Source organism: Sapajus apella, unplaced genomic scaffold (assembly GCF_009761245.1).
Source record: "Sapajus apella isolate SASKATOON/1434 unplaced genomic scaffold, GSC_monkey_1.0 scaffold113, whole genome shotgun sequence".
Lineage (NCBI taxonomy): Eukaryota > Metazoa > Chordata > Mammalia > Primates > Cebidae > Sapajus > Sapajus apella.
The window spans coordinates 904,713-919,312 of record NW_022437053.1 but is presented as its reverse complement, the minus strand read 5'-3'; the positions used below and the strand labels follow the sequence as shown (position 1 = coordinate 919,312).

General features: G+C 42.8%; 1 protein-coding gene across 14 annotated transcripts in view; it reads right to left on the bottom strand.

Moving 5' to 3' along the window:
• FAN1 (FANCD2 and FANCI associated nuclease 1) overlaps window positions 1-10,248 on the bottom strand; it is a 40,800-nt gene extending 30,552 nt beyond the window's left edge. For 13 of the 14 annotated variants that reach the window (XR_004263247.1, XR_004263248.1, XR_004263249.1 and 10 more), the window contains exons 1-4: window positions 8,331-9,878; window positions 6,153-6,293; window positions 3,613-3,814; window positions 407-640 (exon numbers count right to left, since the gene is read on the bottom strand). Coding sequence is in view for 9 of the 14 variants with exons in the window: in XM_032259938.1 (XP_032115829.1) it covers window positions 407-640; window positions 3,613-3,814; window positions 6,153-6,293; window positions 8,331-9,561 (1,808 nt within the window). In the remaining 5 variants the exon portion in view is untranslated. The other variant, XM_032259937.1, reaches the window with a different exon arrangement.
• Between the last annotated feature and the right edge of the window lie 4,352 nt (window positions 10,249-14,600).

The window sequence follows — 14,600 nt, the reverse complement described above, 5'->3', positions numbered from 1 at the left end:
GGTCCCAGCTACTTGGGAGGCTGAGTTGGGAGGATCACTTGGGCCCAGGAGGTAGAGGCTACAGTGAGCCGTGATCGTACCACTGCACTCCAGCCTGGGCAAAATCCTGTCTCAAATTAAAAATAAAAATAAAAAAACAACTCCCTGCTAAAGGTACTTGGAAACATAAACCAGAGAAAGCTTTTGTAATTCTAACTCAAAATTCCTTGGTTTTGGCAACCATAATTTCGGCACATTTCTACATTTTCCCTACAGTCACAGAAATGTATACAAGTCGGGCAAAGAAAGAGTAAAAACTGTTTTGGCTATGCACTTAATGTGTCTACTTTGGCTGGAAAAAAATAAAAGCTTTTACTAAATTGTAAAATACACACATAGATATCGTAGTGAGCTAACATCATCTCACCTAATAAGATCATCTCTGTCTTGGAAAATTTGGGTTTTCCGATTGATGGTGTAACTAGGAAACTCCATTCGGCCGAGGTTGACCAACAGGACCGTTGAAAGCTGTCCCTGACCTCCACAAGCGGCATCTTCATCTTCCATTGAGTCAGTCAGTGAAAACAGCAGCAAGATCCGGGAAAACACAGCCCTGGGGCCTTTACAGATTCGTACTGACTGTCCAGCCAAGGCTTTAGCTCTGAAAAACGTACAATGTAGAATACCTTTTAGCTTTTTAAGCATTTGGATGTCAGATTTTACAAATTATTTTCAACTAAAGAGAAATGACATTCACTATTTTAAACACTGGAGCATTACTGAACTGCTCTGGGGCACAGAGCTCACCCAGGGATACACAGGAGTAAATAAATATACATCTCCAAATGGTTCCACACATGGTTTGGCTCCCTAAAAGTGCTTCCTTCCTCAGCCGTAGAGTAGGGTGGGGTTTACCCTGGTCATGAGCACTTCAAATACGAGGAAAACTTTCTTAAAAGTATTGCCTGGTCAACATTAAGAAATTCTCGATTTTTGATTCAAGTGATGATTTAGATTAAATAATGGTATTTATTTAAAATGTCATTATCATAGGCTCTGGGTAAAACATCAGATTTTGTGTACCAAGTTATGGTACAAACGTATACACCAAAGTTTGGTGCTGTTCTCTAGTGCAGCAGTCAACGATTTTGGCACCAAGAGTGATTTCATGGAAGAGAATTTTTCCATGGACTGGGTTTGGGGGAGGTGCTTTGGGTTGAAACCGTTCCACCTCTGATATCAGGCAATAGATTCTCATAAGGAGTGCCCAACCTAGATCCCTCGCAAGCGCAATGCACAATTGGATTCATGCTCCTGTGAGAATCTAATGCCACTGCTGATCTGCCAGGAGGCGGAGCCCAGGCAGTCATGCCCACTGGTACACTGCTCACCTCCTGCTGTGCCACCCAGTTCCTAACAAGCAATGGACAGTTACCGGTCTGCGGCCTGGGTCTTGGAGACCCCTGCTCTAGTGTTTAGAGTAGTCCAGCAGCATCTCTATTCTAGGTTAACACTGGAGTGAATTCAGTTCAACTCTGATGTCTGCAAGGTGGGCGTAGAGGTCTGAATTAAATCCAGGATCACGTGGGCCCTCTGACTCTAGCAGCTTAGACACCATCGAAAGCAGGGTTTTTCAGCTTCAGCACTGCTGACATTTAGGCCAAATAATTCTTGGTTGACAGGGGCTGTCCTGTAAATTATAGGATGCTCAGTAGTGTCCCTGGCCTCTATTCACTAGATGCCATTAGTATCACCACTTCCAGTACTGACAACCAAAAATGTCTCTAAATGATGCCAGATGCCCCCAGTTGAGAACCACTGGCCTAGTGAAAGATGTCACACCCTCCTGGTGCAGAAGCTATTAAGCCAAAAGCAGCACTGCATCCCTGAGGGCATGGGAGAGATGAGTGCCACCATCACGGAGTTGAAGGGGAAGGGGTGGGATTCCTATCATATAACCACTGAACTAAGAGCCACTCATCTACAGAGTGCCCCAAAGTGCCCACTTCATCTACCTCCATGCAGAGTCCCAAGGATGCCCCCAGTGAACACGGCCTCCAGGCTGCAAAAGGAAGCATGAAATGCAGAAAATTAAGTAGTGACTCCTGCAAGGATTATGAAAGTGTAGATAATGTGCCTTTTTCTGTAATAATGTGCCTTTTTTCTGTTTCTTTAAGATAACAGCAGAGTAAGAGCACCAGGCACTGCCCTGACATGGGGCTGCCAGGGACTCTGAAATTTCACTGCTGGGCTTTACATCAAAATGAAGAAATAAAGGACAAACTTGACAGTGGTTTTTACTACAATTAAAACCGCCTTGAGGATTCTATTTTCCTACAAGTCCAAAGTCAATGACAAAATATGTTCATCTTATTAATTTTATCTGTTCTATGTTAAGTGCATATACCAAGAAAGGGCTGCTAATTTTATTTTTTTTGAGATGGAGTCAGGCTGGAGTGCAGTGGCACAATTTCAGTTCACTGCAACCTCCACCTCCTGGGTTCAGGCGATTCTCCTGTCTCAGCGTCCTGAGTAGCTGGGATTATAGACATACACCACCACACCCGGCTACATTTGTATTTTTAGTAGAGATGGGGTTTCACCATATTGGCCAGGCTGGTCTCTTAATTCCTGACCTCATGATCTGCATGCATGCCTCAGCCTCTCGATGTGCTGGGATTACAGGCATGAGCCACCATGCCCAGTCAGAGGGCTGCTAACTGTAATGTTTACTTGTCCACAAAATGTTACATACAACGTTAACATCAAATACTTAAGAAATAAAATTAGACACAGGACTTAGAAGACATTTAACATATCACATGGATAAGGATCCATACTTCTCAAGTCAGTTAATTACAAATAAGTAAAGCATTTTTTAAAAACCTACAATACAAACTTTTTTGAAGTGTAGGTATTGATGTATTTCTTAATATCTGCCTTACTATACCCGTGTTTTATTAAAGATTTGTATTTACAGTACCTCCCCAACAAGGATGGGCTCATAACAATTGAATTATACAAAATAAATATATAAAATAAATAACTTCATTTTAAAGTGTTTTCAAAAGCATCCTTTCATTTCATCCTCAATGACTCCAGAGTAGTGAATTCCCAGACTAAATTTGATATAGTTTGATTACATAAATAACATGGGCAAAAGAAATCAATTCTAAAAGTTTGTGTATTTTCAAATTAGTTCAAGGGCTTCTCAAAGACAAAAGAAACCACCAACAGTTTTGGTAAACTGCTGTGTTTAAACTCTGGAAAATTTGCACATTAAGACTGCCTGATTATACTTTGTTTAGTAAACAAAAACTTTACTAAAATAAAAATGTGACTGCATAGTTTAGTCTAAAATCCTGTAAGAATCACTTAAAACTGTATTTTTCTTGGAAAATAAAACACTAGAATTTACCAAAGGCCTATTGCCTTTCGATGGTTATAACAAAAATTTTGAATAATAACCCAAGAAAGAATCCAGGCTATCACAATTAAGGCTTTTTCAGCCTTCTCAATCTAACTGCAACTGAAATATACAATTACAATTCAATCACATATACAATCCATTATAAGTTATTATGTGCTATCAACATTTTAAATTTTTTTTACTATAATGATAGCCAACAAAACCTTTTTAAAATCACTGCACCAATTCCAGGCGTATTCTTGCCCCAAGTGCAGACTGAACGCTGTTTGGCCAATCTGAGAAAGCTGTCCACCAGCTGCTGTTTCTGTCCATTGGGATTCACCAAGTGGAAGGTCTTGGCCAGGGATTTTAGTTCAGGAGCAGAAAGGAGTTCAAGCACTTCAGAGAGTTCTTGCAACTCAGATTCTGAAATGGTTAAAAAAAAAAAAAAAAGGTTTTTAAAATTTTACCATTTTCTAGCTTTATTTACCTCAGTTAGATGAAGATAAAATGAAATTCTACTTAGAAAATTTTAATTAGTTGGCCAAACCAATCATTAAATGTGGAATTATTAACATGGTATTGTTAATGTATTCATAACGCTACTATCATATCTATTAAAAGTTACCAAGAACGGGCATGGTAGCTCACTCCTGTAATCCCAGCACTTTGGGAAGCCGAGGCGGGCAGATCATAAGGTCAGGAGATCAAGACCAGCCTAACCAATATGGTGAAACCTCATCTCTACTAAAAATACAAAAATTAGCCAGGTGTGGTGGCAGTGCCTGTAATCCCAGCTACTCAGGAGGCTGAGGCAGGAGAATCACCTGAAGCTGGGAGGTGGAGGTTGCGGTAAGCCGAGATTGCACCATTGCACTCCAGCCTGGGCAACAGAGCGAGTCACTATCTCAAAAAAAATAATAATGAAATAATAGAATTTCTCACTAAAATGTAAAGCAAGTAAGACACACAAGGATAGCCATTACGGTTTGGGCATCCCAACACTTGTTTGGAACATATGCTCCCTGCCTTTCTCGTCACAAAACCCCTACAAAACTGGACCTCGCAAACCAGGTCGGAATGAACTGATCATCAGCCCTCTCCTCCCACAAGCCTCTCCTGCTCATTCAGCATTCATGAGCCTGTTCTGCTACTGTGGGCCCCGACAGCAACCTTCACGTAGCAATTCAGCTCAGTCAGACCTCGCAGGTCTTTACTGTCAAGGCTTCACAGTTTAGGGCAGCACCTTCTTCCTCCATTCAACAAATATTTATTGGGTGTACACTGTGTGCCTGGTAACGTTCTAAGGCCCCGGGCATGATGCTAGTGAAAGAAATCCCATCCACAGGAGCTAATCTCCCAGCATAATAGTTAAATGAATAGGCATATATATCAGGTGGTAATAACCTCTCTAAAGAAAATCACAACTTGGGGGGGGCAAACTGAACCTGGCAGGAGGCTTGCTGTATTTCACACAGTGCAATCAGGCAAACCTGGGACAATACAACACCACGCAGAGGTGACGGAAACGAGGAGTATGCCGTGTGGCTATGTGGTAGAAACTGACCTGGCTGGAGGGGAAAGTCACTCCAAGGCTTTGAGACAGGAGTGCACGCATCCTGGTGAAGAATGCTGAGGGATGGGTGGCCGTGGCAGAGAGTGACAGAGACACCAGGGCCAGGTCTCATGGGGCTGGAGCATGGGCAGGACTTGCTCTTGACTGAGTGCTACAGTGAGCACCAGGATCCTGGTTTTGTTGCTCATTTGAAGGTAAGTCAAGATTCACCTGCAGGAATCACCTGGCATGCCTGTCACACATATGAATTTATGGAATCTGCACCAGATTTTCCTAGTCAGATGAGGACTGAGCCAAGCTCCCAGGTGACCCTGCTGGCACTGATGTGTGGGAAGCGCTGCTCTGCGACATGTCCTCTGTCCCACCAACCATCCACATCTAAGCTCCTTCACTGAGCTTTATGCCTCTGCCAAAACTTTCCCCAGCCCACCCCATCCAGCCCCTCTAACAATCACCCTTCAATACTTCCTGCTTCCTTTGCTTCATCCCCACTTACTGCTCCCCACAACAAACTGTCCCAAAGAAAACATCTGGCTGATTTGCTTGTTTTGGTCTAAAATGTCAGCAACTTGAACCTAAGGCTCACATTTCCCTTTTCTAATACAGTACAATTTAGTACCCAATACATGGGTAGGTACTTAACGAATGCTACTGATAAGGAAGGGTATCACTGCAGGAGACAGATTCTCCTTAGTGTTCACACAGGCTTAAAGCAATTCAACAATGCTTCAGGCAATCAACATCATCAAAGAGCTGTATGTGTGTGCATGTGCAGCAGATGAAGTTTTTAGAGGCCATACTGGTGTCAGACAACCAGCTTTACTCTATCATAAAGATGAGGACCCTGAGCAAGATGAGTCGAGTTCTTGCTGGAAGGAGGGCACCAAGAAGGGGTGTTATTTCTTCTGTGGCACACACCCATGTCTATCTCCAGGTGACTTTTGTTCTAAATCTGCCACAGTCAAGAAAACAGCAGCAGACAATCTTTCATTATTCTTAACTCAAGCTAAGAATGGCTTTAGCAGCACATGAACAATTTGTTGTTCTAAGATTAAAAATCCTATTAAAAAACAGTAAGTTACCAGGCGCCACCCAGGAGAGGGCACCATACTAACACCGCCACCATTCTGCAGAAGCTCAGCTCTTCAAATCATATTTTCATTTCACATTTCCTTCTACTAGTCATACCTGTCTGTAGAAAGCCTGCATGCTTCAATTCTTCAACCACAGGTGTTAAGTCTGAGGCAATCTCTTCGTATTCTAATTTAGTCATCTTAATCCAGCTTAATTTACGTTGAAAGAGCCTTACATATAACTTCTGACCAGTAGCTGCAATAAAGTTAAGAAAAATGGTGAAAAACACTTCATTTACCTTTTAAACCTAAAGTGAATAAATGTACTATTTGAAAATACACATATGCTTACAATATGTATAAGATCATCATTTTATGGTATAAACCATTTTGAAAGTACATTTAAAAATTTGGTAACAATTGGTCATTTTAAAACTTCTAAAATCACTTTCCCCATTTTCTGGCCATCAACATTTCTACTCCCTCAGAGAGGCCCTACCCAGAATTATTTAATTCTCTGCTTTTAGTTTAATATGCATTATTCTAATTTGATTGAAAAAATCTGAAAATAATTTTCCCAAAAAAAAAATGTCTAGCTTTAGTAGGATAGTCATCTCTAACCCAGTAATCTTGGCCAAGCTTCTTAATTAACTTGTTTGGCCTCAATATCTTTATTACCCAGATTATCTTTAAATTTCAGCCAACTCTAAAATGGCATAATTGTATTTTCAATATTTCCAACATTTATTTTCCTTTTTTCTTTAAAAAGGCAAAACTGACCTGGCATGATGGCTCACACTTTTTTTTTTTTTTTGAGACTGAGTTTCGCTAACTGCAACTTCTACCTCCCAGGTTCTGGCAATTCTTTTGTCTCAGCCTCCCAAGTAGCTGGGATTATAGGCGCCCACCACCACCCTCAGCAAATTTTTGTATTTTTAGTACAAACAGGGTTTTACCATGCCCAGCCTGTGGCTCACGCTTGTAATCTCAGCACTTTGAAAGGCTGAGGCAGGAGCATCGCTTGGGACCAAGAGTTCAAGGTTACAGTGAGCTATAATTATGCCACTGCACTCTAGCCTAGGTGACAGAAACTCTGTCTCTAAAAGAACTTAAAAATACAAAAATAAAAAGGCAAAAACAATTAGCAGTAATTATTTCTACACACCAACAGATTGAACACGATTCTCCATGGAGTATAAGACACAAGCATATGCAGAACTTGCACTAGAAACACTGTTCTTATTTCTCAATTATATGGAAGCACAGAGCCACCAATCACTGAAATACTCGCATGAATGCAATCAGCACCCAACCAAAGATCTGTGACTAGTTTGGATAGAAGAGCCAATGTGCTATCATGTTCATCTTCCCATGAGAACAGCAGTAGATGGAAGTGGATACTACACACAGCTGTGCTCAGAGAAGCAATACTGCTCACATGTTAAAAAGTAACAAGGAATACTATAATTCCACCATGCAAATTTAAAACAGAAATCCTTCTCTTAAGCATTAACAGTAATGTTCAGGATTTTTCATTTTTTATCTACTGAAGAGTCGGGCATGGCTGTATTTTACTGAAGGACAGGGTGGCCATCCAGTAAGTTTTTTCCTATCCTCAGGGACTCAGTTCTACAGACCCATCATGGCCCCCTGTAATAACACTGCAAGGACACAAGGGTGGCTTTTTACTACAAACCTGCACTGCTGGCTTGGAGCCACCCCCGGCTGCCAAGGACTTGAGGCATAGACTAATATTTTTAAATGTACCAATTTGAACTTGAAAGTTTCCATTTCCTCCACATCCTGTCTTTAAAAGGCACAGTCAATGAGTCTAAATGTTGTTGGGAGAAAGAAAATAAGCCTCAGCTTGGTTTGTTTCTTTTTTCCTGTATTTTATTCTACTTTCATCTTTGAGGAACAAAACAACCTAATAAGAAGCCTGATTACGTGCTGAAAATGCAAAGTACCCTTTTCTAAGTCACGCTGTATTTTTTTTTAATCTGGAAAAGGTTATTTTACAACTGTCAAATATACCTATAAAAGAAAAACAGCTGCTACCAATGTAACCAAAGTTCAGCAAGAGTAAGCATCACCTGGCCCAAAATATTGACTCTTTTCCATGCATCCCTCTCAATAAAACCTTTTGAGTATGCTCTGACTCCCATGAACACTCCCACAGAGTACTCACTACACCACAGTGACTCCTTGTGGTCACTAGACTACTGCCCATCACATCATGCCCAAATCAGAGCAGCAAACGGGGAACGAAAACTTGAAAACATAGTTAACATACCTGATAACTGATAAAATTTAGTTATAATTCCCTTCTCCTGCTCATCAAAGAGCATCATATCATCTTCATTCTCAAGTACGGTTTTCAGCACCACAAGGAAACTCCGAAGGTAGTAAGGATGACTGGTTGTTTGATCAGGACCATTGCAGCTTGACCCCTGCTCCAAAGGAATGCTACGAGAGATATCACTATCTAAGCCACTGTCACCCTGCCGAGGAGCCTCTTGGATGTTACTCCATGCAGAAACATCATCTGCAGAACTCTGAGATTTTGCCTCTGAATCTGAGAGCTGTATTTTAGCTTCTGAGGCAATAGTCATTTTTACTTCTTCACAACTACATGCTTCACATTGTCCAACCACTCCTGTGATACACTCTTGCTTTACAAGACTGTCCTCTGAAGTAGATGTTAATGTATTCCCAAGAGTGAAATCTGGTGAAAATAACATGAGCGCATTACCTGAGAAGCCAGGGGTGAGGGCTGATTTCTCACATTCCTGGGTAGCCTTTTGGCTTTCGGCTTCCATTATTTTATTTCCTCTTACCATGCGTTCGGGAATACACTCTTCCTTTAGAGAATCACATATAAACATGTTTTCTTTTTGAGAACTGTTCTCCAAAATTTGATCCTTGTCCTCAGTTTCTGAAGAGTTATCAACCAGGCTCTGAATGACCGTGGATTTGGAATTCTGTGGACTAGAACCGGCAAATTTTTCATCCTTATCTATTGATTTTTTAGCCCTTATGTATTTTCTGGACAATTTAGATGCTAGGCTTCCCAAAGAAATGACTTTCACACTACGATTTCTCAGTTCATCTTGATTTTTGCACACCAAGTCATCATTACTTTTAAAGTAGGGACTGGACTTCTGTTCCATTTTTGCTGAATCACTTTGGCCAGCAGTTAAATTTGTCTTTGGTGGTGGTGACTTCTCTGACGTTACATCTTCTAAAGTAACACTGGTTAAATCTACCGTAGGCACACTAGAATTTATTAAGCCAACTTGCCCTGGATCAACTAAAACGACGTCATTGTTAGCACACATTTCATCAAGGTGCCGGTTTAAGTCATACCTAGGCACCATTTTACTGCAAACGGGGCAGGCAAGTTTGGCAGGTGGTGCATTGCTAAAACACGAAATAATAGAATTAGATGCTTTTTTCTTATTCTTGCTGATTGATAAGCTTCTACGAGGCTTTTTTCTGTCAGAAGGTTTCCCTTCTGACATCATAAATATTATAAAAACTGGGTGTTCTGACCAATAAAACACAGAATATTTAATGTGAAAGATCGCTTTGGTTTGCTTTTACTTTCTTGGCTTGAAAGCACCAAAAGTGGGATTCTATATGATCTCATGTTATTCGTCTAGACAATTTCTTCTTCCTACAAGATGAAACATACGAATTAAAAACACTTTTATGAATTCAGCAAGGGGAAAAGCGAACTCTAAAACGTGGAAGAGCAAGGTCTCCTGGGATGAAGAGACCACCCTAACCTTAAGACAGAAAACCAAGCCCCTCCCACCAGCTCTGCACGAGATCTTAGTATCCCTTACCATAAAATGACAGAGCCGGACTCGAAATTTCTAGAACGTCTTTACGACCTAAAACTATCCGTTTCTAAAAATGAACAATTTGACCACTTCAGGGCAGACCCTTTACAAGACCACGGTATGACTTTTTCTGAGCGAGACGGAGACTATCAGCGAGTGGCCCAAGGTGATGCCCGCCCCACCGGCCCGCGCAGACGAAACGCCCCAGCCCCGCGCAGCTGCGCCCGCGCCGGTTGCCACAATTGCGACTTCTGCGGCAGAGCTGAGGCCCCGGCCAGCAACGCGGGTGCTGCGGGGCGAAGGCCGCGCACCTGGGGCCACGCGACTAAGCCTGAGCTGCCCTCCCTGCTCCCTCCAGGCCCGGCTGCCCTAGCGTCCACGCTCCTTCAGTGCCAGGTAGTCCTAGAACGCCGCGCAGCCGCCTCGCACCTCCCACCTGGCTCCGCGCGCCGGCGCTCCCAGGCATTCCCAGCCGATCCTTCCGCGTCTCGCTTCCACAGGCTCGGCAAGTGGAGGCTCGAGTGATCGATCGCCTTTCCTTTCTACGTGAAAGGCTCCCATACGACTGGCCAAGGCAGGCACAGCCCCGAAGCGGGGACCCGGGCACCTCCTTCCTTTCCCACCCGCAGAGGCAGGCGCCTGTGCGTCCCTGCACGCCCCCGCGCGCCTCCACTGCGGCTGTGCACTCTGATGATATTCCTCTACCCGATCGGGGGAAGGGGGAGCAATCTAAACGTGTTTGTTGGGGGAGCATTCAGTGTCAAACCGAGCAAACAGCCTCCTGGGGAAAGACGGGCTACTTCTGTAACCAACAGGCAATAACATGAACTCTACTTGGATAGACTTCTGAGAATCAGCGAGAGGGAGTTTCAGTTGGAAAACCACTGAGCTGGGTTTTCCAAAAGACAATGCTGATCACCAGTTATCTGATATCCTTAAAGTAATAACATCAAGAACCAAGAAATAAAATGCAGGGATTAGGAAGTGATGCTTCTTGAGTATTTATTACTTCTATTTTTAACGTAATTTATTTTTAAAGTTATATGATTTATTTAACTTTCATTAATGGCTGTGTTTAACAGTTGAAAATTTAACAATCAGCCCCAAAGCACTGACACCAACGTGTTGCAGCCCACCATGAATGATCTAGAGTGCAAGCTTCTTGAGATCAGGGGGTTGTGTTTGTTGCCTTTACTATAACATCTGACGCTGCCTGCAACAGCGGCTAGTGGGTAGCGTTGTGTAATTGTTCATAAAAATGCATTGAATGAGGGCATAAATAAATGAGCAAACCAAAGAGAATAAGGATCTAAATGGGGAATTCATTAACTAGAATGTATTAAGTGCCTACCTCATTCCAGGTAACATTCTAGATTCTGAAAACATGGGAGGAAATCCTTCATGGGAGGGAGGGGACGTCGTCGTGAAGGATATATTCTGGTGGAAGGGGATAGAGAAAATAAAATTTAAAAAGTAAACTATGTCGTGAAATTGAAGACAAGAAAAGCCAGAAAAATCTTGGGGATGAGAGGATTACAATTTTGAAAGAGTGGTAAGGAAAGGCCTCACTGAAAAGATGACATTTGAAGATTGACATTGGCCTGAAGGAGGTAAGGCTGTGGACTGAGAGATCACAGTAGGCCAGGAAAAAGCAACAGTACATGGGCCCTGAGGCAGAAGATTGCCCAGCAGGCTCTAAGAACACCAAGGAGGCAGAAGAAAACAAAGTGAGGGAGGCAGCAGAGAGCCGGATCATGGAGGGCAAGTGTTAGCAAGTTTGTTCTATAAAGGGCTGGGTAGTAAATGTTTGAGGCTTCTGAGACCACGTGGCTGTCAGGCAGGTCACTCACATAAAGAGACCACCAAGCAGGCTTTGTGTGAGTGACATGGCTATTTATTCACCCAGGTGTGAGCTAGCTGAGTCGAAGATTCAGTGGAGGGCGGTGAGATAGGAGTTGTTTTTATAGATTGGGGCAAATGGTTAAAGGTGGTAATCTATTTTAGGGAGGGGAAGGACATCAAGGGATGCATAATCACAAGGGTAGGGGTCATTTATTACAATCAGGCATGATCATAAGGGTGGGGGTTATGGGTTGCAAGCAGAGGTGAGGGTGTGGTAAATTACATAGCTATAGGGGTGGGGGTCTTGAGAAACCCAGTGTCCAGGAGGAAATTTTCATAAGGCTGAGCAGGGACAAAGGTTGCAGTTTGCAGGAGAAGAGCAATTAGTTGAGGCAAGAACAAGCTGTTTCACTTCTTTCTGTGGCCACCTGGTTACTTGTGGTTACTTCAGACTCTCTGGCTCCTGGGGATCATTCAGAGGTGTATGTGCAGGTCACAAAGGCTATAATGGCCAGGCTTGGACTTTGAGGCCTGACAGTGGCCTCCATCATCACTAGGCAACACTGCTATTGTAGTGTAAAAGCAGCCATAGATAATATGTAACACATGAGTGTGGTTTTGTTCCAATAAAACTTTATTTACAAAAATAGCTGGCTAACTTGCCATCCAGCTACTGTTAGCCAGGACCTGATGTAGGACCCCGCAGGTCATTGTATGAATTTGAGCATAGACTGAGTAAGATGAGAGGAGGGGAGACAAAGATATTGTAGCATAAGCTCTAAAAGGACCCCTTTTCCTGTTGCATTAAGAATAGAGCTTGGGGCCGGGCGCAGTGGCTCATGCCTGTAATCCCAACACTTCGGAAGCCAAAGGGGGCAGATCACCTGAGGTCAGGAGTTCCAGACCAGCCTTGCCAACATGGAGAAACTCCATCTCTACTAAAAATACAAAAATAGCTGGGCATGGTGGCATATCCTGTAATCCCAGCCCTGTAATCCCAGCTACTTGGGAGGCTGAGGCAGGAGAATCACTTGAACCCAGGAGGCAAGAGGTTGCAGTGAGCCGAGATCGCACCATTACACTCCAGCCTGGACAACAAGAGTAAAACTCCCTCTAAAACAAAACAAAACAAAACAAAAAAGGCTGGGCACGGTGGCTCATGCCTATAATCCCAGCACTTTGGGAGGCCAAGGTGGGTGGATCACCTGAGGTTAGGAGTTCGAAACCAGCCTGGCTAACATGGTGAAACCTCATCTCTATGTTAAAAAAAAAACACACACACACAAAAAAAAACAGAGCTGGGGCACACAAGGAGGGAAGGAAGAGAGGGGCAAGGAAAACAGAAGGCTGATGCAGTAATCCAAGGAGAGATGATAGTGGCATGGGTCATGGCATTTGCATTGCAATTGATAAGAAATCATCATATTCTGAATATATTTAGAAGGCCGAGCCAGCAAGATCTGCTCATGGTAAAGGCGGTAAGGTACAAGAGAAGAAGAGTCAAGGGAAACTCTGAAGACTTTGGCCTAGCAACTGGCAGGATGGAGGGGAAAGAGTAAGAGTTCCATTTCGGACATGTAAGTTTGAGATACTGGTTGGACATTCTTGTGGATGAAAACTCTTGAATTGATTAGCAAGTCAGGTCAGGCTGGAAATATAAATTTGGGAGTTATTGGCATTTAAATGGTATTAATCTGAGACCAAGGATTCACCGTAGATAGAGAACTAAACAGGGAGAAGACTGAGCATTCCAATAACAAAAGGCAGGGCAGTGAGGAGGAGCCCACAAAGGAGACAGCTGGTGCAGGAGGAGGATTCTGGCCCCAATAACAAATAAGCTGATGAGCGAAACTGATATATAAAACCTGTCAACCAAGTATCTGTGAATCAATTGTATAGATTTTAGGCTGGAAAAGCATTACAAATCTATTTGCTTGGAGACATATAGTGAATTACCCTTAAAATGATCAACTCTGCTACATTATATACCACTCCATTCATTCATTCGCTTATTCAATAATCACTATTTGTTTTGCCTATAGTGGTCAAAGAAAATCTCTCTTAGATGTGCCATCTAAGATGAAACCTACAGATAACGGAGACAGTCTTATAAAGATTGAAAGATTGGGAAACACGTATTCCAGGCAGAAGAAACAGCAAGAACAAATTCTCTAAGATGCAACTGAGCTTGGTAAGCCTGAGGAACAAAAAAGTGAGCATGGCTAGTGTGTGAAGGAGGCAGAAGCTGAAGCTGGAGACTGAAGGGAGCCAAATTCTGCTGGGCTCAAGGGGAAGAGTTTGCCATTTTAAGTGTAATAAGAAAACATTAGAAGATTTTAAGCAGAAGGATGAAATGATGATTTACACAAAGGAAGAAGAAAGGGAGGAAGGAGGAGGGGGAAAGGACAGTGATTAGAAAGTTGATGCAGCATTCCAGGCAAAGGATGATGGCGATTTAAGCAGGAGGTACAGCAGTGAGTATGCTGAGTACGGTGTGGAGACAGAACTGACAATTGCTAGGGAATTAGATATAGAATAGAGAAAAATGAAGACTTCAAAGTAGCGGCCTAGTTTTATGTGTGAGCAACTGGAAAGACAGAAGTGCCATGCACTGCGATAGGCACGGCTTGAGTGGTGCGGCATGGGGAGAGGACTTCAGGGGATTGCAGAGTAGAGATGGGTAGAAACAACTTTCTACTCTATTTTGGACACAGTGAATTAGCGATGCTGAGAGTACCAAAATTTTAAAAACCGTGAAAAGCTGTTCAGTGCAGATATTCCAGTTGTGTGCTACTGAATTCCAACTAAGTTCAGTCTGTAGTTGCTGCGAGCTGGGAAGGAGAAGCCACACAGTTTGCGTGGAGAGGGATGGGGGC